Raw genomic sequence first — 23,858 nt, 5'->3', positions numbered from 1 at the left:
TATAGTCCTGCTAGGTCTAATATTCTGTGATTAAATAAAATACTACTAGAGAGTAAAATAAGAGAAAATATAATTATGAATCAAGCTCACTCTGATGCTTCATTTCTCTTTCAAAACACTTTCCATCAATCCAATGTGGGCTATCTTTCCCACAAAAGATTAGTTAAATCTTAATAAGTAGTACAGTAAGCTCTTCGAAAGTAATCTTCACAGTTTCAGAAGCCTCATAAAAGTTTTAGTTTGGAACTGACAATGATTTTTACAAACTGATAATGATGTTTACAAAAACAAGTAAATTAACATGAGTTTTAGTTTATTCTTATTTCTGTCTTAATTAATTAGATGATAAGCATTCAAAAATAAATTAGGGAATTTGTTGAATTCCAATTCTTCATTTCAACTTTAAAACACCATCATGATCTATTATCTTTTTATGATTTTTTTCTAAATGTAAGTGATTTTATGACATACTTTTTGAAATTCCCCCAACATTTCTCAGTACCTGAAAAAGAGGTCCTATGTCCACATCAAAACCAAGATCAGCAAATCCTGTAGCAATAACTTTTGCTCCTCTGTCATGTCCATCTTGCCCCATTTTTGCCACAAGAAGACGAGGTCTGCGACCTTCACGTTCCATAAATTTATGAACCCTAAAAAACATTTTAAATATAACAACAGTTATATATTAATTTTCCAAAGGTAAGATATAAAAACTATGATTTAGTCACAGCAAATCTTTCAAGTTTATTTAAAAAGACATAATCTGTTTACTCAAATTTTGTTAACATCTCTGTTGTACATTGAGCACTCCATTAAAGCCTGAATATGTTTACCATTCCCTCTTAGAGGAAAGTTTGAAAGATGACATGATCTGTAAGCCCATAACACTGAGAGCATCACAGTGAAGAAAGACGAGAAAATGACAAGTTTTCACCTTCTCAGGCCAGTCTCCAGAGTATAATATGCAGAAATATTTAAATATAAATGGAAAAGGACCTTTCAGAGTTATTTATACATACATATATGTGACTCACTAGCTATTTTGAACTATCCCTATCTCTCACCCACCCTTCATAAGTGTGAACTCCCCCAAGCAGACTGCAGGGGTGTTTTATAATGAAGTATGATCAAAATACTTGCTTATTTAAATACATAAATTTATAGTGCACATGAAATTAGTGGGAAATTTCTTACAAAGTTTCAGAAAACCAATAGGAAGCTGTTTCTTATACTTGAGAAGTATTACCAATTTACATTAATTTATATTTCCAAATAATGTTTGACAGTGTTATTACTGTCAGGTCAGTGAAGACTGATTTCAATTTGTGCATATAGATGGCAACCACATATTTACTTTCATATAGGAAAATTAAGATTTTATAATTGTTTGGGCAATTAAACAACATAAATAAACTTAAGAAAATATGAAAGTGTATTCTAGTAAGGAGAATGAAATTTAAGTACCTGGAGGAGACAAAGCAATATCAATGTTAGGTAAAGAAACATTTGTTTGAAATGAGAAACTCCTGAAGGGAACTATGGTAAAGTTCAAAATATTATTTTAGTAACACTACAGGCTAACAGGAAAGTCAATTCAAATATTTTCCAAGGGGTATATGAAAAATTAAGGCTGCAGTAGATTCATGGGGATTGTGTTAAAAGAAGAGATGACATTCTGGTTCAAGAAATCTCACATATTACCTCTTGATAGCAAATGTTATCTCGTTACTTTCTCCAAATTCCTGGCGATAGGCTCCACTCACCATTCGATCATTAGCTTTATGTTCACCAAATACCTTTTTCATGGCATCTGTGATTTCTCCAACTGTACATCTAAAATATTACATGGAAGTTCTATTAACATCATTATTTGAGACAAAACTATTTATTTACCTTAACATTCAACTCGAGTTTTCTTAATATTCAATATAATTCTATATTTTATTACCTAAGTAAAAATTAGGCTGTAAAAAATCTAAATAAGAATATTTTTTACTGCATTCATGAAAACATTTTTCCTCAGAATACTTATAAAAAGTGATTCTGGATGCCTTTATACATAGTAATCTCTTTTCAACATTTGTTGTCGAAAAAATGACTGTGCTAAGAACTATAAATAGATAAGCATATCTAGAGGTTACTGAATAATTCACCACAACAATATAAATAGGTAAAGAGCAAGATTCCTACTGATACTTCCTGACAAAAAGCAAATCTTTTAGCATATTCCATCCATTTGTTTATTAATTCATTTACCATGTACTGAGTACCAAGTATGGGCCAAGTACTGGTAAATGATACAGATACATCAATACATAAGATAGAAAAGAAAAAAAAAGTACCTGCTCTTACAGAACTTATCAATAGAACTTATCCCTAGTCAGGGAATACAAACAATACACAAGCAAACAAATAAATTAGTAAGATAATTTCATATGGTAATAAGTACTACGAAGACACTAAAACAGGCAAACGAGAATGGGGTGGCTGCGAAAGCTGTTTTAAAGACACAAAAAATATGACTTTTGAATTAAGACTTAAGTGATGAGAAGGAGAACATAAAGGGGAAGCATATTTGGAAATGGAAACACTAAATGCAAAGGCTCAGAAGGTAGCAAGACATGTTTTGTATTCTAAATCTAGAAAGGACACTGGGGACACATATAGTGAAAGAAGTAGGCCAGAGGCAGGCCAGAGTCACAGGCAGCACAGTCATGCAGGCCATGGTAAGACTAGGCTTTAATTTAAAAGGAATGGGAGGACTCCTTTTAATTGGAGGATTTGAAGCAGGTCCTTCTCCTAAAAAATTAAAACTGAAACAAGTAACCAACCCACATACTATTCACTCTACCTCTTAAACACTTGAAACATGTTTAAAAAGTTCATTATCTTAAGCAATAAGTAATAAAAGCAAAAATAATTTATTTAGTAACATTATTACATGCTGGGAGAAAAGTTTCTGTGGGTCACTCGCTTTTCTGCATGCCCTGCATGGCAAAGCAGTGCCTGCCCTTTATTCTGGACTGTCTTTTCAAAGATGTCTGTATAGTGAATAGCCTTGACATATAGTCTAGTTCTGGACAAAGGACAAGTTTGCTTTCCAACATACTGATGTCTCCCTATACTTGAAAGTACACCAAACTTCAACTTGCAAATCAGTGACATGGATTTGTTACAATAATGTCAAATGTCCTGAGCCACAGGGAAGTACACAAGTATCAGTATACTCCATTCAAGATATATGAATGTTTTAAATGCACAGATGTTTAAGAAAAACAAGAATTCACTTTATTTTGGTTTCTAATATTTTCTTTTAGGCTCCCACAATTTAAAGGATCAACCTTTTATACTGGTCCACTCTGAAAAGCTAAACTGGTCAACTACTACTGTTTGGAAATCTCTAAACTTACATATCCTCACCTTGCACGAGCTGCATCCACTGCAAGAGCCAGAATGTTCCCATCTCCACTGGCCGCACATTCAGTCAGCGCAGCGAGACACCGTTCAGCCAAAGCTTGATCCCTGCTACATTTGACCTTATACAAAGGGTCAAGAAAAGGGACAATTTAAGGGAATAGAGAATAAAACAGAGCTCAGGAAATTAGACCCTGATATACATCATATGGTAATTGTTCCATAATCCTAACCTCAAAAACAAAAGAAGGAAAAAAAAAAAGAAGAGCATAACATATATCCTAGGTCTGATATTCCTTTATTCATTTACTCATTCCATAAACATTTAAGGACTTGCAAAAATAATACTCAATTCTGTATAACCCTGATAAATCAGAAACAATCAGAGCAATAACAAAAAATAGTGCTCACCAAGAAGCACATGCTACTTAGGTTTTTCTAATGTAGCAACACACTGAAAATAAGTGGCTCTTTTATATGAGGAATTTCAAAGGCACACTAAAGATTAATAGTGACAAGGAAAAAAAAAATAATTACAACTTAGAGAATATTTTAGTTACATTTTAAGATTCACTTAGTTAATTAACAATATATTGCTAATATGTATGTACATTGTTATTCTTTGTAGTTAAAAATAATCCAGAGAGAGAGAGCGAGAGAGTGAGAGAGCGAGAGCGAGAGTGAGAGCGAGAGAATGAGAAATACTACAATAGAGAAAGACAGGGAAAAGCATGGTCAAAAACATTTTCTCTCAGGTTCTAGCTCTACTCTGCTCTATCCAAACAAAGTTACCTAAAATCCAATTTTTTGTAAGTTTTTACCACCTGTAAAAGAGTCTAAAATATTATACTGTTCAAAATGTCACTAAAATGATATAGTATCTATAAGGAGAGGTGGGCCAGAAAATTTATATTAAGGGCAAGGAAAAACCCAATTCCATTATTGGACTGTGGGGGTGGACCCTGGCCAGGCCTACTACGTCCACCCCCAACAATCTACTCTACATGAGAACTGCAGGTCCACAAAATAAAATAATTCCTGCTCATTTGGAATGTAAAAAAAAAAAAAAAAAAAAAAAAAATCAAGACAAAACAAAGCAAAACAATTCTCTAATGGAAATAAATTATAGTGTAAAGCCCTGGGTTCAAATATTGACTTTGAACTTTATTTTGTTTTTAACTTTGAGTGAGTTACATAACCATCTAAGCCTTAGTTCTAATCTGTAAATTATGGGAGGTATTATTATGGTGCAGTTTTTAATAACATATAAGTTTCCCAGATACAGATATTGTAATTTAAAACATGAGTTTTTGGTGTCAACAGACTTAGATTTGAGTCTTGACTGCTCAGTTATTTATCCAAGTTTCTCAACTTCCCTTATCTTTAGTTTCCTCATCTTTAAATTGCTGGGAAATAATACCCACCTCATGAGGTTGTTGAAAGGATGAAGCAAGATAATGCAAGAGCTTAGCCAGCGCCCAGAATATAGAAAGCACCCAAAACATGATAGCTATTATTTGGTATTATTATTACCTTCTCAAGTTTTTCAATCTGCTTCTTACGCACTAAAGTATTATCAATCGTCATAACATCCACAGGTTCTTCTTGTTCCAACTGGTACTTATTTACTCCAACAATTACTTCAGAACCTGTTAATTTCCCAGAGGAAAATAGTATATAGATTCAACTCAGAAATAATTGCCAATAGTAATAATCTGATCATCATGTATTTTCCTTACAAGTTTAATATTTTGAAGTAGTATTCTTAACTCTTAATGAAACTTCAATATAGATCAGCAAATCCCAATCTGGGATGGGGGTAGGAGGAGAAAGAACAGGTATATATCAGAATCTCTATAAGGGCAGATTTTTATTATTCTCCCAAATGATATGCTTTTCCAGAGTTTCTGATAAACCCTCTTCTAACATTTTTACAAAATCAAAACACTAATAGCAGTTACCATCTAAGATTTATACGGTAGAGGATCAATACCCAACACCCAACAGGTTTTCTAATATTTTCTTGAATTCTCTTATAGCCAATCGCTTTTAAGCAAAATATATTTTTCAATCTGTAAATGACAAACCAGAATTATAGACATTTCTTTAACATGATAAAGAACATATTTTGCCTCAAACTACTAGATTGTTATTCTATCTAAAAACATCCTACCACTCCTACCCCAGATTGTACCCCTTCTCATTTCCTTCAGAAACCTTATCACAATCTATAATTTTTATTTACTTGTTTAGTTGTTCAATTTCTCTCTCTTTCTTATTAAAAATGTAAGCTCTATGTGTGCAGAAACTAGGTCTATTCCTGTTTACAATTGTATGCCCACACATAGCAGTGTCTCAAATACTTAAGACTGAAAAGTATTGACTGATCGAATGAATGAATTAATGAATGCATGAATGAATGAATGAATACTCCAATTCAGAGCACAATGACCAATTGACGATGCCATCTTCAAAATGTTGAAGCTACCCACCCACACATGTATACTATATACATAATAGGCATACCTCCACACATACTTTCTATACTTTGTACACATGCTTGCCCACGTGCATCCATGCATGCAAGAATTCAAACACAGAGATAGATAACAGATAGACAGACAGATAGATTTAGATGAGAAACATTTTTCCCAAGTTTCGTTTTTCCATCATTTTTGCTTTATGAACTATGTATGTTATCTTAAAACAGAAATTTGTATTTCTTTTTAAAAACTGAATTTCACACATAAACTTTTCTACTTTATCTTACCAGAATCTATTCTAGCTTGTCTTCGGGCAGCACATTCTTCAATTCGAAGTTTAGGTATTCCCTCTGCTACAGCTTTGGCCATTCCACCCATTTCTTCTATTTCATTAATGAGCTAATAAGAAAAAAACAGATTAATAAAACGAGAAGAGAAAATAGAAATATTTTTATAAACTATTCAACTTTGTTATGTTACATAACTACTAATATTAAACCATTTTACTGGTAAATTAAGTGATTCATAAGAAAAGAATTAAGTAAACATCAAGATCATTAATTAGAAATTCTGCAGTTAATAATACTATATTATGTATTTGAAAGTTGCTAAGAGACTAGATCTTAAAAGTTCTCCTCACACATAAAAAAAATCTGTAACTATGTGTGATGATGGATGCAAACTCCCAACTGAAATTTGCTTACAAACTCCCAAATGAAAACGTATTCCTATAATCATTTCACAATGTATACATATATCCAATCATATGTTGTACACCTAAAACTAATAAAATGTTACATGTCAATTATACCTTAATTTTCAAAGAAAGAAAGAAATTTGGTGTTTAAAGTTACTTGAAAAGACAACAGAGAAAACAACAAATATATTCTGGAAAAGCAAACTTTTCACTCAAGTCTTGGGAGAAAACTAAATGTAACATCAATTCTCTGATCTTTATTTTTAGTTACATAAAAATAAAGTTTTCATAGTTACAGAAACACTCTGTAAAGATATATTTCAAAACGCAATTTTACTTTTGACTTGAGCAACAGAGTAATGCTATAACTCCTTCTCTATTGACACCAGGGATCACCTAAACTTTCAATCACAGCCTCATGATAAATGAAATGGTGGAAAATAGATGGTGCAATAGTACATGACTTAGCAGAAAGGAGCAAGGTCAAACGTGCTTCCCCCCATAGAATTCAAGAAAGAGGAATCTATATTGTATTCAACACAAGCCAAGGGTAAGATAAGAAGCTAAAAAGACAGGGACTACTTGAGAATTTGCAACTACCCGTCTCCCATTCTGTCAAGAGAAGCACAGTTTATTGTCTACAGAAAATGAACTAGGAAATGAGGCAAGGGGTAAGATGTCTTACTGAAACAAAAACCCATATTCTGAATGGTAAGACTAAAGACAAAAGGCACACAGAGGAAACTGACAATATAGGATGTAAAAGAAAACTTCAAAAAAATTAATATCCTCAGAAAAATAAGAAGAGATTGTGTATTAATGAAACAAAGTAGCATGACATACAACAGGAAAATTAGAAAACAAAAATGGACTCTTGGAAATTAAAAATATGATATATGAATTTTGAAGTACTTAAATAGACAGGTAAGGTTGACAACTCTCCAAGAAAACAGAACACTCAAAGATGGATTATAGAACAGATAAGAACATCAGAGTATCATTTAAGGAGGTCCGTCCTTATTTGATAACTAGGAGTTTTAGAAAAATAAACCACAGAAAAATGGCAGGGAGAAAATTATCAAAGAAATAATACAAGACAATTTTTCAGAGCTACGAGGACATGAAAAAGGCCCACAAAGCTCCAGTTCAATGGAGGAACTACCCACATACCAAGGTACATCAACACAAAAACACAGAAGAGATCCTGAAACTTTCAGAAAGATACTGAATGAGAATGGCATCAGATTTCTGAACAGAAACACTGGAAGCTAGAATAAAAAGCTACAATAAAAAATAGATCAGTGTTTATAAATTTGCTTACAAACTCCCAAATGAAAATAATTACAAACCTAGACAGACCATCAATCAAACACGAGAGTAGAATAAAGACATTTTCAAACATCCAAACTTTCAAATAATTCATCTCCCACGCACGTTTTTCAGGAGGTGCCTATGAGATGTGATTTAATAACAAGGGATAAATAAACACAGGATTCAGGATACAGATTTAACACAGCAGATGAAAGGAAATTCCAGGATAGTGACAAAAAGAAGTGAAAAGGACACCAGTGGTCTGGAGAGAAACCAGTCTGAATCAAATGAGAACATTAGAGGACTTTAGGGAAAATTGATATTGAGATATAGTTATATTAGTAATATGGGACGAGGGGGGAAAGGGTTATGAATCAGTCAAAACATTAAATTACCAGGCTAGCAAATGTTCAAAATGGATAGTATTAGAACAAATAGTATACACAGGTACAGTTGACCCTTGAACAACATGGAGATTAGGGATACCAACCCCCATTCAGTCGAAAATCCATGTATAACTTTTGACTCCCCCCAAAACTTAACTACAGTCGTCCCTGAGTATCCACAGTGGGGGCGGTGGGGGTATTCATTCTGGGGTCCCCGACAGATACCAAAACCCACGGATGTTCAAGTCCCTCATATAAAATGGCACAGAAGAATGCACACAGTTGGTCCTCTGCATCCGACTGTGTATTTGTTGAAAAAACTCCACATGTAAGTGGACCTGTGCAGCTCTAGCCCCTGTTGTTCAAGGGTCAACTGCAAATCTAAACATGGAGGTAAAAACAAAAGATATAGGTAACACGGGAAAGCAGGACAAAAGCAAGTGGAGGACAAAGGACTGCCGGTTTTTTGTTGTAAGCCTTTTAATACTAGTTGTCTTTTTAACTCTGAATAAATTACTTTAATACAAACACACATGAATTTTTAAATTAAGTTTCAGTTTCAAATACTAGAAAAGTCAAATCTACAATCTCCCTTTTCTCTCAGACATTGTATTAATCTTGACATAAATCTATAAGTTGATTTACAAATCAAAACATCTATAAATCTTTATAAGCCTGTAAATTTTGAAGGCAAAAGTTTCAAAGACAAGAAACTGACCTTCAAGGCAGCATCATAAACATCATTTGTAAGAGATTCCATCATATATGAACCTCCCCAAGGGTCAGCCACTTTGGGAATCCCAGATTCTTCTTGAACGATGATTTGTGTGTTCCTGGCAATTCGAGCACTTTTCACAGTTGGCAAACCCAAGGCTTCATCAAAAGAATTTGTGTGCAAAGACTGAGTCCCTCCAAACACAGCAGCCATCGCTTCTATTGTGGTACGAATAATGTTATTGTAAGGATCCTAAAACATTTGGTGAAAAAAAAAAACAAAACAGGCAACAGTTTATACATATAAACAGCTAAAAAAGATGATATGATTAAGCAGTGGCTGCTGCATACTTTGCCAATGTCTACACTAAGCTTCAGAATATGAAGTAAATTTAGACAAATTAATGAATGAGCCAGACTCAGAATTAAGAGTCAAAGTGTCTAGTCTGCGTTTAAAATATTGCTTCCTATGATCCCTGAAATATTAAATATTTGTTAATTTTACTTTTGAATTGTCTACTCTTCTGTAAGTATATCATGAATGTATATTTTGTCTACTTTAATTATGACATCCTTCATCTCACAATTTACTATATCCTAATTATTTTATATACCTTGAAGTATCTACCACAAGGATGTACACAAAACAAGCACTCAGTAAATGATTTATTAATAAATTATTAATAAAACACAGATGAACAATGGACTATGAGATAGGAAACTTGGGCTCTAGTTTACTGAGTTCCTAATTGTGATTGAGGCCTAATTAGTTCCTAATTGTGTGAGTCATTGGACCTTTGTGAACTTCAATTTCCTCAGGTGTAAAAATAAGGTGTTTAAGACAAAAACAATTATTAAGGTTCCTTCCAACCCTGAAATCTATATTTCTTCACTTATAAGAACATGAAGTTATATTTAATATGGAGTACATTAGTGTTTATTCATTTTTTAATGTATGAAAGCAATCTAACTTTAAAATTATAAATTATTTTAAATGCATCAAAATATATAAAGAAAACCCATGTAAAAAAAAGGTCATCATACAATTTTTTAATAAAATGAAATTAAATTAAAATTACCCAAGTGATGATAGTTTTTAAATGGTCTGTTGCATGCATGCTTATTTAAACATATAACTATAATTTTAAAAATATACATATAAAATAAAATTTAATTAGGCAGTTTTATGTTATGAATTTTAACTCAAAGTTATTTAAGATAACATTTATTGAATTATGATTTGTATTTCTTCCTCACACATTTTTTTTCACTTTTAAATAAAATAGTACATGTAAGCGAAGATTTAAATGATTTTACATTGTTAACCACTAGAGGGAGCCAATTTTATTATAATATATGTAAAAACAAACAAGTATGAATGATGTTTCAGAATAATTATGATTTTCAAATATTAGCAGATAGGTTCTTAAATCTATTTCATGATTGTGTCATGTTGCTTAGAAGTAAATACATGACTTCATTAAAATTCTGCACTTTATGTACATACCTGCTCAGTAAGTGACCATCCTGATGTCTGACAATGTGCTCTTAGAAGAAGAGATTTAGAGTTTTTAGGCTGAAAGATTTTCTCTATTAAGTGAGCCCAGAGTCTTCTCCCAGCTCTCATTTTTGCTATTTCCATATAGAAGTTCATCCCAATTCCCCAGAAGAAAGACAACCTAAAATAGTAATGTTAAGTCCAGAATTTGATTACACTTAGCAATATAAAATGGAAAATAAAACTGACTGCATCACACACTAAAAACAATGTCCAATTTTAATTTCAAACAAATTAATTCAAAGTAAAATCAAAGCATATATACTTCAGTAACTTTAAACCTAACATAGAAAAGTACAGCTTTATGCATTCAGAAGAAATAGCTGTGATTATTTGCTTTAGGTAAGAATTATTCACTTTACAATTGGTTTTCTTTAGGAAAGAAGCTCCTCTGTGTCCTTAAAGAATGATTCACTTTCTAAATACACATGTATTTCAAGAATACCCAAAGGTAGGGGTCACCTACAAAGGGGATAAAACAACAAACTTGTTTGGATAGCAATTCAGTTTTGTTTTTTTGTTGTTTTTTGTTTTGTTTTTTAAGAATAGCTGTGTATTTAGTCTAGGCATGTATTTTTCAACTGTTCCCAATCCACTACTCTCTTTTACCTTATATCCTGTACACATTAGGTTACCTGCCTGATCTAAAAGCACAAAGGTTGTCAATCCCTACATAAAACAAGGTGAGCCTTAAAAAACTAAAAGTTAAAAAAAATTCTTGATATGAGTATACACTTGGAAGAAGTTCTTAAAACAGCAGTTCTCAAATGTTTTGATTTCAAGATCCCTTTCACTCTTAAAAATTACTAAAGGAAACTTTTTTCTTTCATTGCCAAATAAATGTTTACTTGAGCCTAAACTGCAGCACAATTTAAAAATAATCTCTAAGAAACAGAGAGCAGGCCTGGCACTGGGAGCTATAGTTTCATTTTTGAATTTGCTATCAGAAATGTGTGTCCTAAGTGTTTTTGAAGAAATTTGTCAGAGAAAACTCTTCTCTTGGTTGATAACATTTTCCAACTGTTTACTGTATGTATATACTAATCTGTCAGCTGAGCTGTTGGAAAGTAGACTGAAGATGTAGTGCACTTCACCCAATCATTTCAGCAAACATCCCCTAAGAATCAGCATTTCTATTCCATCATCATCTCCCCTTATCACACCCCAGAAATGTAACACTAATTTAATAATGTAACCTAATATTCAGGCCATATTTAAATTTGTTTATAAAAGTGCTTATATCGGCCCCACTTCCCCAATCTCATCAGTCCATGTGATATGTTTAGAGCCAGGCTAACACTTTTTTGGCAAGGAGACTGCTGGGGTGTCGTGTACTTCTTATAGCATTGCACCAGAAGGCCTGTCATCTCAGGTTGCGCCACAAACTGTGGGAATTCCTGGTGAGGGTAGTGACTGCTGGAACTCTCCATTTTAAGAGTACCTTCACCCTTTTGTAATTAATAATCTGCAGGGTGGATTCTTAGACTGTGCAATTATTATAGTCCCACTAGCTTATTAACATTCTTATATTGTGGGCTTAAAAATTCTGTTTCTAATTTTATCATTCCATCTGTATCTGTTAGTGTCCATTTGTAAAAATGCACTTTGTCCAAACTAGCTCTTTCTTTTCTTTTTTTTTTTGGAAATTCACTGTAGATGCATGAATTCCCTCTTATTTAGTTTTATAACTCACTTTCATGACTATCCTTTTCAATAATTAAATTGACCCAAACTTGCCCAGAGCAGCTCATTCAAGCAGGTTCCCATTCTTTTTGACATGCCACACCTCCTCACTGTTTGAGCAGTTCCTTGCTTTCTGGTACAAAATGTTCCCAGCTCAACTTGTACTTTTCTCAACTCTGGCCCTGGAGTCAATCACTTAAAGAAAACTTTTTTATTTGGATAATATCTATCAATATTTTATACATTAATTCATTTAGAAATAACAATAAATCTACAACATGTTAACATTAGTAAAATTTTTATGAAAAATAATACCTTTCTTTACCAAAGTCTACATTAGACAAATTAGTGAATGAGCCAGACTCAGAATTAAGAGTCAAAGTATTATCAAAAATAATTATTATTTAAAAAATACTAATAATAAAAGGAAATATTATAATAAAAAGGCATTGTTTTATATTTTTGCAAATCTGTTTAATGTGTGATTGAATAGAAAAAAGTTGGAGTCACATGTCTGCTTCTGCATTCAATCTGTTATAATCCCACATATCATTATAGTCTCTGGAAAATACCCCTATACACTCTTAAGAGAATGAAAGTGCAAAAGGCAAAGTCTTAAAATAATCCTGAAAACTATTTTGACCTGTAAGAGCCAGGAAAGGGTTTTAGTGACTCCCAGGCCTCCTTGGACCACTCTCTGAGAATTGCTGGCATTATATGCAACGATTCTGGTATAAGGAGCATTCACCAGTCTACAAACTCTCTGAGGGTAGAACCCACATTTTTCACATGTTGTAGTACCAGCATATAAGCTAGTGCTTGGCCCAGGGCAAAGCTTAACAAGTAATTGCTCACTGGACTAATTTTTGACCCCGAATTTAAATATTAATACTTCATAAACTTTATTTAAGTGTTTCCATGTTTATTATACAACTTTATTAACAAGACGTTTCGAAACAAAGATGTTTTTAATATCACTATGAGTTCCGAAACATTTGTAAGTGCAACAGAAAAACATAATAAAATGTAACAGATGACTTCTGTATTTTAAAATGAAAAAAAATTAAAAGACTCTGTCTTAAACATCATGTTTACATTTGAATATTACGTGTCAAAATGTGCCAATTAATGATGTTCTCTGAATAACAGGAGATAAGATTCCTCTTATTTACCAAGAAGTATGGTCCAATTTAATTCCAATTTCTAATTATAAGCAGTATTGGCTTATTCAATGGTTATCACTGAGATAAAACATAGAATCTAGTATAACGTTCATATGTAAGTATTTATTTTATCAATCTATTTTGCTGTACACTCAGAAAGTGGTCCTATGCATTTTCTTGCAGTTGAGACAATATCTGAGTTTCATTTACGCACCTTGGTGCAAATTCATCAATGGTCAGGCCTGCTTGGAGTCCAGTTCTGCAGTACTCCAGTCCATCTGCTATCGTGTAGGCCAGTTCCAGAATGGCATCAGCTCCTGCCTCCTGCATATGGTAGCCACTAATTGAAATTGAATTAAATTTGGGCATGTGCTATATAACAAAAAAACAAAAAAAACACAACAGTGAATAAAAATATAAAAACTTTTCATTAAGCGTATTTTCTAAAAGACAATATTTTTTTAAATAATGTTCAACTCAGAGATACTGAGGAGCTTATATTAATAACTGAAAATATTTAATGTTTACTTTGTTACACTTAATTTACTTTCCAATCAAATGACTGATCCAATGAAACATCATAAGGATTGTACCTGCTTTATTTTTCTATTGGAAAATAATTTGTACTAACCATCCTTTAGCACTAAGGTTAGTACAAATTATTTTCCAATAGAAAAGCACCCAAAGTTTAAACTTCAAAATAGCCAGCTGAGGTCAGGAATGTAACCTTTACCCTGAGAACTGAATAAAGGTATCTTTAATTCAAAACCAATGACTTCAATTTCATACACTGTCCTAAAACCTCATAACTTTGGGCTAATCTGCTGACAATGTATAAATTTAATTATTATTTACTAGTCATTAATTATCTCATTTGAATGAAGTCATTGAACATGAATAAAAACACATTGCAGGGGAAAAAAAGGAAAATGTTTCAACCCTTAGTATATCAAAGCAAAACAGGATAAAATACATGGCTTAAAAATCAAACATTTCAGTTTGATTTACTGTGACATTTAATGCTAAACATATCTCAGGTTTTTTCTACTGTAATCACTAAGAAAACAGCATTTCCACTATTCCAAAATTTGATGTTAAGTAGAATGTCATATATATTCTGCAGAACCAAAAAATTATTACCCTTCCCAAGAATTAACCAAGCATAAAATAATAAAAACTAAATGGCAGAAACTCAACATAGTGGTTAAAAACATGGGCTCTGGAGTCAGAGTGCTCCAATTCCAGCTGCCACTTAACTAGCGATGAGACTGTAGGTAAATGTCTCGACCTTGTTATTCCAGGATTTCCTAAAGTATAAAATACAGATAATAATTGTACCTTCCTCATGGAATTGTTGTAGGATTAAATAAAATGATTCATCTAAACCACTTAGTGTAAGTCAGTACACAGTAAACACTCAAAAAACATCAGTTGTTGTTAGCATATGGTATAGACTACTACATTTTACTTTGCAAATATTTATATCTAACTAAAAGCTCTTAAAAACTGTTCCGTCACCAAGACAGGATGCCCCCATCACCACTGCTATTTAACAGAGTATTGGAAGTCCTTGCCAGAGCAATCAGGCAAGAGAAAGAAATAAAAGGCATCGAAATTGGGAACGAAGAAGTTAAATTGTCACTTTTTGCAGAAGACATGATTTTTTACATAAAAAAACCCTAAAAATTCCACCAAAAAACTATCAAAAACAATAAACAAATACAAATACATAAAGTTGCAGGATGCAAAACCAATGTCCAAAAAGGCATTGCATTCCTATGTAGTAACAACTATAAGACATTTTTATTAAAGTTTATTGGGGGATAATGGTTAGTAAAGTTACATAGGTTTCAAGTGTAAAATTCTGTAATACATCATCACATTGTGTGTTCATCACCCAGAGTCAGTTTTCCTTCCATTATCATATGTTTGATCCCATTTACCCTCATCTACCACCCCCGCCCCCTTTACCCTCTGGTAACCACTAAACTATTGTCTATGTCTATGATTTTTTGTTTCTTTGTCATGTTCCTCTGTTGCTTTCCATTTTATATCCCACATATCAGTGGAATCATATAGTTCTCGGCTTTTTTCTGTCTGACTTATTTTGTTTAGCATAATAATCTTAAGATCCATCCATGTCGTCGCAAATGGCACTTTTCATCTTTTCTTATGGCTGAGTTGTATTCCATTGTGTATATATACCACATCTTCTTTATCTAATCATGTATGGAAGGATACTTTGGTTGTTTCCATGTCTTGACCACCATAAACAAAGTTGCAATGAACATCAGAGCACATATATCTTTACAGATAAACGTTTTCAGATTTTTGGGGGTACATACCAGGATAGCGATTGCTGGGTTATATGGTAATTCTATTTTTAATTTTTTGAGGAACCTCCACACTGCCTTCCATAGCAGCTGCACCAGTCTGCATTCCCACCAACAGTGTATGAAGGAGCCAAAAACATACAATAGAGAAAAGACAGCCTCTTCAATAAATGGTGCTGGGAGAATTGGAAAGCCACGTGCAAAAGAATGGAACTAGACTGCTATCTGTCACCATGTACCAAAATTAACTCAAAATGCATCAAATACCCAAACATAACACCTGAAGCAATAAACTGCATAGAAGAAAGCACAGGTACTAAACTTACAGACATTGGGTTCAGAGAGGATTTTATGAATTTGACTTCAAAAACAAGGGAAATAAAAGCAAAAATAAATAAATGGGACAGTACCAAATTAAAAAGCTTCTGCAGAGCAAAAGAAACCATCAACAAAACAAAGAGACAACCAACAGAATGGGAGAATATATTTGCAAACAACATCTCCAATAAAGAGCTAATATCCAAAATATACAAAGAACTCATATAATTCAACAACAACAAAAAATCCAATTGAAAAATGGGCAGAGGACCTGAACAGACACTTCTCCCAAGAAGACATACAAATGGCCAACAGATTATGAAAAAATGCTTAATTTCACTAGCTATTAGGGAAACGTAAATCAAAACCTATGAACAAGACAAATAATAACAAAGTGCTGGAGGGGTTATGGAGAAAAAGGAGAAGGAGCCGCCATACACTGCTGGTGGGAATGCAGACTGGTGCAGCCACTATGTAAAATAGTATGGAAGTTCCTCAAAAAATTAAGAATAGAATTACCATATGACCCACAATCCCTCTTCCGGGTATCTACCAAAAAAATCTGAAAACATTCATCCATAAAGATATATGTACTCTAATGCTCACTGCAGCATTATTCATGGTGTCCAAAATATAGAAACAACCAAAGTGTACTTCGACAGATGATTGGATAAAGAAGATGGGGTTCATATATACTATGAAATATTACTCGGTCATAAGATGAAATACTGCCATTTGTGAGAACGTGGATGGATCTTGAGATTATCATGCTAAGCAAAATAAATCAGAAAAATCTGAGAACCGTATGACTTCACGCTTATGCGGGATATAAATCTGAAAGTAACAAACAAGAAACAAAAACTCACAGACACAGACAACAGTTTTAGTGGTTACCAGAGGGTAAGGAGGGATGGGGGTGGTAGAGGAGGAAAAAGGGGTCAAATATATGGTGACGGAAGAACTAGTTCTGGGTGGTGAACACACAATGTGATATATAGATGATGTATTATAGAATTGCACACTTGAAACTTATGTAATTTTACTAACCAATGTCACCCCAATAAATTTAATAATTTTTTAAATGCTCCATCACAAAAGAAATAAGGGGATTGAGTCACCTGAAATTGACATACTACCTGAGTATATTTGGACTCTTACTTTTAAGAAGCAAGGAAACAAATAGGTAGCTTGTTTCTCTACTGAGAAGAGTATAGCAGCAGAATTTCTCTAAGAATAATAGAGATACTGGAATATGGAAATATTTTTCAGCCTTACAAAGGAAGGAAATTCTGACACGTTACAACATGGATGAACCTTGAGGACATGATGCTGAGTGAAATAAGCCAATCACATAAAGGCAAATACTATATGATTCCACTTATATGAGGTACCTAGAGTAGTCAAATTCATAGAGACAGAAGGTAGAAGGGTGGTTATGAAGGAAGTGGGAGGGGAGGGAAGGGAGAATGTAAAGCAGTTTTGAACTTGTAGATGACATCAGGGTCTCTTGCAAGGTGAAATGCCCAAGTACATTACAGCACAGACTGCTACTCTGTATTCCATAACCATTCTCCATTCTCCTGTAATACCTGAACCATAAATTCAGAGATCAAGAACTACATTTTCAATCTTCTCTCACTACTGTGAATGTGCATTGAGATAAACAATAGGTGGAAGTTCACCTTCTATCAGAGGAGCTGGGTCCCTCTCCTCACACAAGCACACCTGGCCACCTGCTTCCTTAACCAGGAGCTGGCACACTAACAATAGGAAAGCAAGATGCAAGGGCACTGGAACCCTGATGGCTGTAGTGGCTGCATACAGCCAAGCCCCTGACAGCCAACCTTACAGCTTCTTTTACATGAAAGAAAACTGCTTCCTATTTAGTTTAAGCTCCTGCTATTTGTGTATCTTTGTCATAAGCTGGTAAATGCACTTCTCCTGTGCCTATGTTCTTGAAATCAAAAAAGGTGATAGACATGTACAATTCTATACCATACAATTCACATGGGCAGATGGAGTCTTTGAAAATAAATAAAACTGCAGTGTAAAGACTAAATATCAAATGAGGAGAGCAGACAACGCTTGCAAGAGTTCTGAGATAATAGCAATTCTAAGAGGTGAAAGAAATAAAGGTTTGATGGTGGAAGAGATTTGCCCTTTGCTATGAAATAATGGTCTAATTTTAATGTTGCTAAGGAGGACAGCACTGGCAGCAAGAGGCAAAGTGTGTATGATGGGGGAAATACATATATAGAGGGAGCCAAAAAAATGTATTCACATTTTAAGAAAGGAAAAAACTGTGTGAAAATTATAATAATCAATATATACCAATAACAAACGATGAATACAAGTCGTGGGTATACATTTTTTTGGCACTCCCGGTATGAATTACTCAGAGGAAAATGAAGCTCTATTTTTCCCTATTGAGGACTGCTGTTAATATAAGGACACTTTAAGACACTTTTTTTCCTACTACTCTGATTGGGGAAGATGAACCTAATTCTGGGGTGAAATATTAGGGATCTCATTGTGGTTGCAGATATAAGTGATAGCTTCTAATCCAGTTTTTAGCAGAAATAAAGCTTGTAGTTTGATCTTCATCTGTCTGACACTAGTGTCTACTCACAAATGAATCTGACCTATGAAGTGAAATAAAGAATAAATTATGAGCCCTCCCTGATGATAACAATTGTCAGAGAATAAAAATTTTAATGATACAGTAAATGTCTAGTGCCCAGATTACTACAGGTAATGAAAGACCATAAAATTAGTATATTAAAGACCAAAAAATAAAAACTAACACCACACACACAACAAAACAAAACAAACGACAACAAAAAACCCACACCCTGACTTTATAACTACAACTATTACTCAGACTCAGTTACCAAATTCAAATTAGGATACGGTATTTTACAAAAATTCCTACATTCTAAAAACTACAACAAAACCTTCATAACTACAAAGTATACCTTTGCTGTATATTGGAAGATGTCAGCAATAATTTTCATGGATGGTTCTGGAGGAAAAATATAAGTATTTCTGACCATAAACTCCTTTAGTATATCATTTTGGATTGTACCAGTAAGTTTCTCTTTAGGTACACCTTGCTCTTCTCCAGTTACTATAAAATTGGCAAGAACTGGAATAACTGCTCCATTCATGGTCATGGAAACTGACATTTTTTCTAAAGGAATTCCATCAAAAAGAATTTTGGTATCTTCCACAGTGTCAATAGCAACTCCAGCCATTCCAACATCACCACGAACTCGAGGGTTGTCTGAATCATAGCCACGATGTGTTGCCAGATCAAAGGCAACTGATAATCCCTGCTGACCAGCTAAATAAATAAAGAAAAAAATAATGCAGGATTAGAGTCGGGCATATAAGGAAACTGACTTACCTATCACTACTAAAAGTGCTGAGTCATCTCATCACAGTATACTTTTATAACAAACATATTTTTATGTTCATGCATGGCAAAACAAATTTAAATGGATACTTTATTTCCTAAGAAAGTTAGTTGTTTTCCTTGTGCTAAAATACACAAATTGAGTTCCAGACCTCACTGCAAGAGAAGATAAAAGGAACAAACCAAAACATCTCACTTATCTCATGTCCATCTGATGACATTTTTACCTTAACAATTTTTAATAGAAATATTTTTTAAATTCATGTAAAGTTCTGGCTGTTTATATATAGTTAACATAATTTAGTATTTGTATGCTTGCTTATTTGTGTTCTTTTAATATGGTCATTACAGGATGTCTTAGCTATTCAAATATTCTGGGAAACTATGAAAATCATGCAAAAAACTAAAATATTCTACACTAAATATAAGTTTAGTTCTCGATGGCCAATACAAACTTAAAGACCCTCAAATGTAGCATTCTAACAATATGTTTTTATTAAAGATCAGAAGTCGGAAAAGTAAATACGATTTTCAGAGAATGAATGGCAGATTATACTGAATATATTTATACGTAGTTGGGGCATAACTTAAACCACTTTCTCTTCCAATTCCTATCCTAACAATGTTAACTAAAAGCTTTTCAAAGGCAAAGTCAATCTCTCTTTTCTTCATACAACTTCACTTAATTCCTTCTACACAATGTGTGTGTAAGTTTGTCTGCTTTCAGGAATTTAGTATTCTTGCTCACCTTCTTTTGACCATGGAAGCTGAAAGCTGAAAACCATTCATTTTTTTCAGAGTATAATCTAAATTACAAAACTATAAAATGACTATTACCGTTATAGAGGTTAACCAGCCTCCCCTCAAAAAAAACCAAGGTTAGAAAGCATGTTTGATCATAAGTATTGTATCCCATATTAAAATCTCACCCTTAATATTGTCTTTATAGAACTTATTGCTCTCTTCCACAGTACTAAAGCCAGCATACTGGCGGATGGTCCAGGGCCTAAAGGTATACATGGTAGGATATGGTCCACGTGTGAATGGCTTCACTCCTGGAAGTTCTTCAGGTAAGTCCTTGGTATCCCTGCTGGAATATAAGGGCTTTATGGAGATTCCTTCTGGGGTGCGCCATATTAGGTCTTCTGGATTCTTGCCTTTCAGCTGCTTTTTAGCCAGGGCAGCCCATTCCGGGTGAAGGGGTTGTTGCTGGTGTAGATGTCGCTGCCATAGAAACCTGGAGACTGATGACTCTTTTATTTGCTTCAGGTGATGAGGTGAAAGCAAAAAAAGCCGAGTCTTAGCCCTCAACATGATGGATCATGGAAAACACCCCACAGAAACAAAAACTGACCTAGAAAAAGAAGCACAGTAGATATGTATTTATGAGAGACAGGCAAAACAGGAGCTAGTGGTGAGAAAAAGAGAAGGAAAAAGGTCCATTCGAATGATTTCATCTCTTCTCCTTTTCCACTTCCTGTACCTAGTATTTTATAGCTTTGGCCCCTATTCTCCACAACTAGTGTTAATGTTCCAGTCGTCCTCCTCTTAGCTGGTTTGACTGACCAGCTTTAGCCCCCCTCCAATCCATTCTACATACTGACTGACACCAATGCAAATCTGATGTCACACTTCTCAAGATTTGTCAAAGGCTCTGTTTGTGTCATGTAGAGGATATAATATACAGCTTCCTAATTGATTTTTTCATTCAAAAGGTTTTCATTTAACACTAACTTTATGACAGTCATTGTGTTGGGTGCCAGAGAAGAAAGAGTTAAACAAGACACATTCAAGCGCTCTATGACCTGATCCCAGTTTACCTGTAAGACTCATCTCTGCCTTTGTCCTTCACACATTTTGTGTTATAAAAATACTGGATTACTACAGTTCCCTGCATATATCAAAGTTCTGTGACTTGCTCTTGCTCTGCCACCTGTCTAGAATAATATTCTTCTCTGGCTAATTCAGCTAAGGCATCATCTCCAATATGCAGAGCTTTCTATGGGCACTGCTCTAAGGACTTTATAGAGAGAGTAACAATTTTAATTTTCACAACAAAACCAAGAGATAGGTGCTAATATTATCTCCATTTACAGATGAGGAAACCATGGCACAGAAGAGCCAGCATTTGAACCTAAGCAATCCTGTTTCAAAGATCTTGCATTTAACTAATACAGTCACAGCCTCTCCCTGAATCCACCAGTGGGGCTAAAAGGCCTCTTCAGTAATCTATAGCATTGTGTTTCCCTGTTTATACATCTATTGTCTCCCACAGCACAACATATTAGAACACTGTTTTTTTATGCTTATATAAAGTACATGTATTTATGTAAGATATATTTAATATTTATATAAAATACATGTATTTATAAAATCATGTATACATCTCTATATATATGTGTGTGTGTACATATATATACATATACATATATATATATACATATATATAATTTCTGCTAGTCTAGACACTGCTCTGACATTAGAGCTGGATATTCCTTATAACCAGCAGAGTCTTACACTAGGTGTCTATGTCCAATTAAACCCAATTTCATCCTTTTACATATGTAGAAATTAAGGTTGAGAAATAAAGAAATAAAATAGCTTGATCAAAATTCCAACAGCAAAGTAATCAACTGTTCATCTGAATTACTACTTCTGTGTTTCCCCGAAAATAATACCATATTTCCCCAAAAATAAGACCAGGTCTTATATTAATTTTTGCTCCAAAAGATGCATTAGGGTGTATTTTCAGGGGATGTCATATTTTTTCATGTACAACAATCTACATTTATTCAAACACAGTCATGTCATCTTCTTCTGGAACATCGTCATAATGACTAAATGCGTCCATCTGGTTGACAACCTTAACTGGGGCTTATTTTCTAAGGTTGTTAAAATCTAGTATTTTAAAACATTTTGAGATGCAAATTTTATTAATAGTCATTATGCTATATTGTTTTATAATCGATAAGTCAACAAGTAATGTGAGCTTAAAATTCAATTTTTCATACCATTTCTTACCTTCAATTTAGTAAAGCTTAAAAAAAATAAGAATATCCACCTTTTGTTAGGGGGTTGTGAAACAAGACATAAACCACTGGTGGGAGTATTAACTGGCTTAACCACTTTGGAAAACAAATTGGAAATATGTACAAAAAGTCTCAGAAATAATTATACCATTGAGGAACATCACTTGGGGGAAAGTTACTATATAAAATAAACATTCCCTATATTTTTTCTTGTAATAAAGCTTAGAAACATCATCCACACTGTAGGATGAGTAAGTAAATTACAGTATATACAAATGACAGAATTTTATGTATGTACCTATTAAGATGTTTAAAAAATAAGCAAAACTAATCTAATGTTACAAGTCAGAAGAACGGTTATTTATAGCGGCTAGTACAGAAAGGGAGCAAGAGAGGAGCTTTTGGGGTCTTGATGGTCTTGATCTGAATGCTGATTATATATAGATGTATTATGTGTATTCAGTTTGTGGAAATTCATCAAACTGTACAATTATGACGTGCATTTATCTGTAAGTGTATTATATATAAGTCAAAATTTAAAATACTATGCATAGTTTATTTTAAAAAGGAGACAGACTCAAAAAGTATTGAGGGAAAGAATCAGGATAAAAAATTATAAATGCAGTATGTTCAACTAGGTAAAAAGTGCATAGAATAAAGTCTAAGTGGAAATACAACAAAACAATTCCCATTATTTTTTTAAAGCTATTATGATTTTTATTCTTTTAAATCCACGGGGTATCTGTCATCCACCTTCTTGCAAGCCATACACTACATATACTAGCTTAAAAGATGGGTGAGAAAAATAATTAAGTTATAACTAAACCATTAGGGTAATAATGATATAAAAGGTAATTTGAAAACTGCCTGAGACTATATTGTTGACAGGAAACATCACACTTATTTCAAACTAAACACTCACGGGGCTTTCCTAAACCTGGACAAATGATTGGAAAGAGCCCTACATAAGTGACTTCCTGAAAATCACATGGCAAATTGGTAAAGGCTGGAAACAGACGTCGTTTTTAGATAAGAACACAACAGCTGCTGATGGCAACAGGACTTCTAAACCTTCTCAGAAGATCCATCTAGAGAGGCTTCAAGCATCCAAAGAAGCAACATGCAAAGCAAATAACTTTCAAGTTTTGTCAAACTGTTTACATGTAGCGCCACATTAATATTTCCAGAACTAGCCATCTCCAATATTCAGCCAATTTGGGTTAGAAATGATAACATTGAGCATGTAAATTAAATATTAGCATAAATAAATCATTAAACATAAGGCTATCTTGGGAGAAAATCAAGTGATTTAAAACTTCACACACACACTATCTACGGTTTCGAGCTTCTGAAA

At 33.6% G+C, this 23,858-nt stretch overlaps 1 protein-coding gene across 5 annotated transcripts in view; it reads right to left on the bottom strand.

Moving 5' to 3' along the window:
• The window catches only part of MMUT (methylmalonyl-CoA mutase), a 32,734-nt gene that overhangs the window by 8,219 nt on the left and 657 nt on the right, over positions 1 to 23,858 (bottom strand). For all 5 annotated transcript variants that reach the window (XM_019734705.3, XM_019734707.3, XM_019734706.3 and 2 more), the window contains 10 exons: positions 20,405 to 20,829; positions 19,036 to 19,403; positions 13,624 to 13,781; positions 10,513 to 10,684; positions 9,010 to 9,258; positions 6,185 to 6,296; positions 4,948 to 5,063; positions 3,421 to 3,536; positions 1,702 to 1,833; positions 503 to 650 (listed from right to left, as the gene is read on the bottom strand). In XM_019734705.3, coding sequence (XP_019590264.3) covers positions 503 to 650; positions 1,702 to 1,833; positions 3,421 to 3,536; positions 4,948 to 5,063; positions 6,185 to 6,296; positions 9,010 to 9,258; positions 10,513 to 10,684; positions 13,624 to 13,781; positions 19,036 to 19,403; positions 20,405 to 20,789 — 1,956 coding nt within the window. In that variant the 5' untranslated portion in view covers positions 20,790 to 20,829. The remainder of the gene's footprint in view (positions 1 to 502; positions 651 to 1,701; positions 1,834 to 3,420; positions 3,537 to 4,947; positions 5,064 to 6,184; positions 6,297 to 9,009; positions 9,259 to 10,512; positions 10,685 to 13,623; positions 13,782 to 19,035; positions 19,404 to 20,404; positions 20,830 to 23,858) is intronic.

The sequence above is a fragment of the Rhinolophus sinicus genome, chromosome 2, assembly GCF_057876585.1.
Source record: "Rhinolophus sinicus isolate RSI-liver-muscle chromosome 2, RSI-T2T, whole genome shotgun sequence".
In the NCBI taxonomy this organism is placed as follows: domain Eukaryota; kingdom Metazoa; phylum Chordata; class Mammalia; order Chiroptera; family Rhinolophidae; genus Rhinolophus; species Rhinolophus sinicus.
The sequence above is the reverse complement of the archived record's forward strand: the minus strand, read 5'-3'. Positions and strand labels throughout refer to the sequence as shown.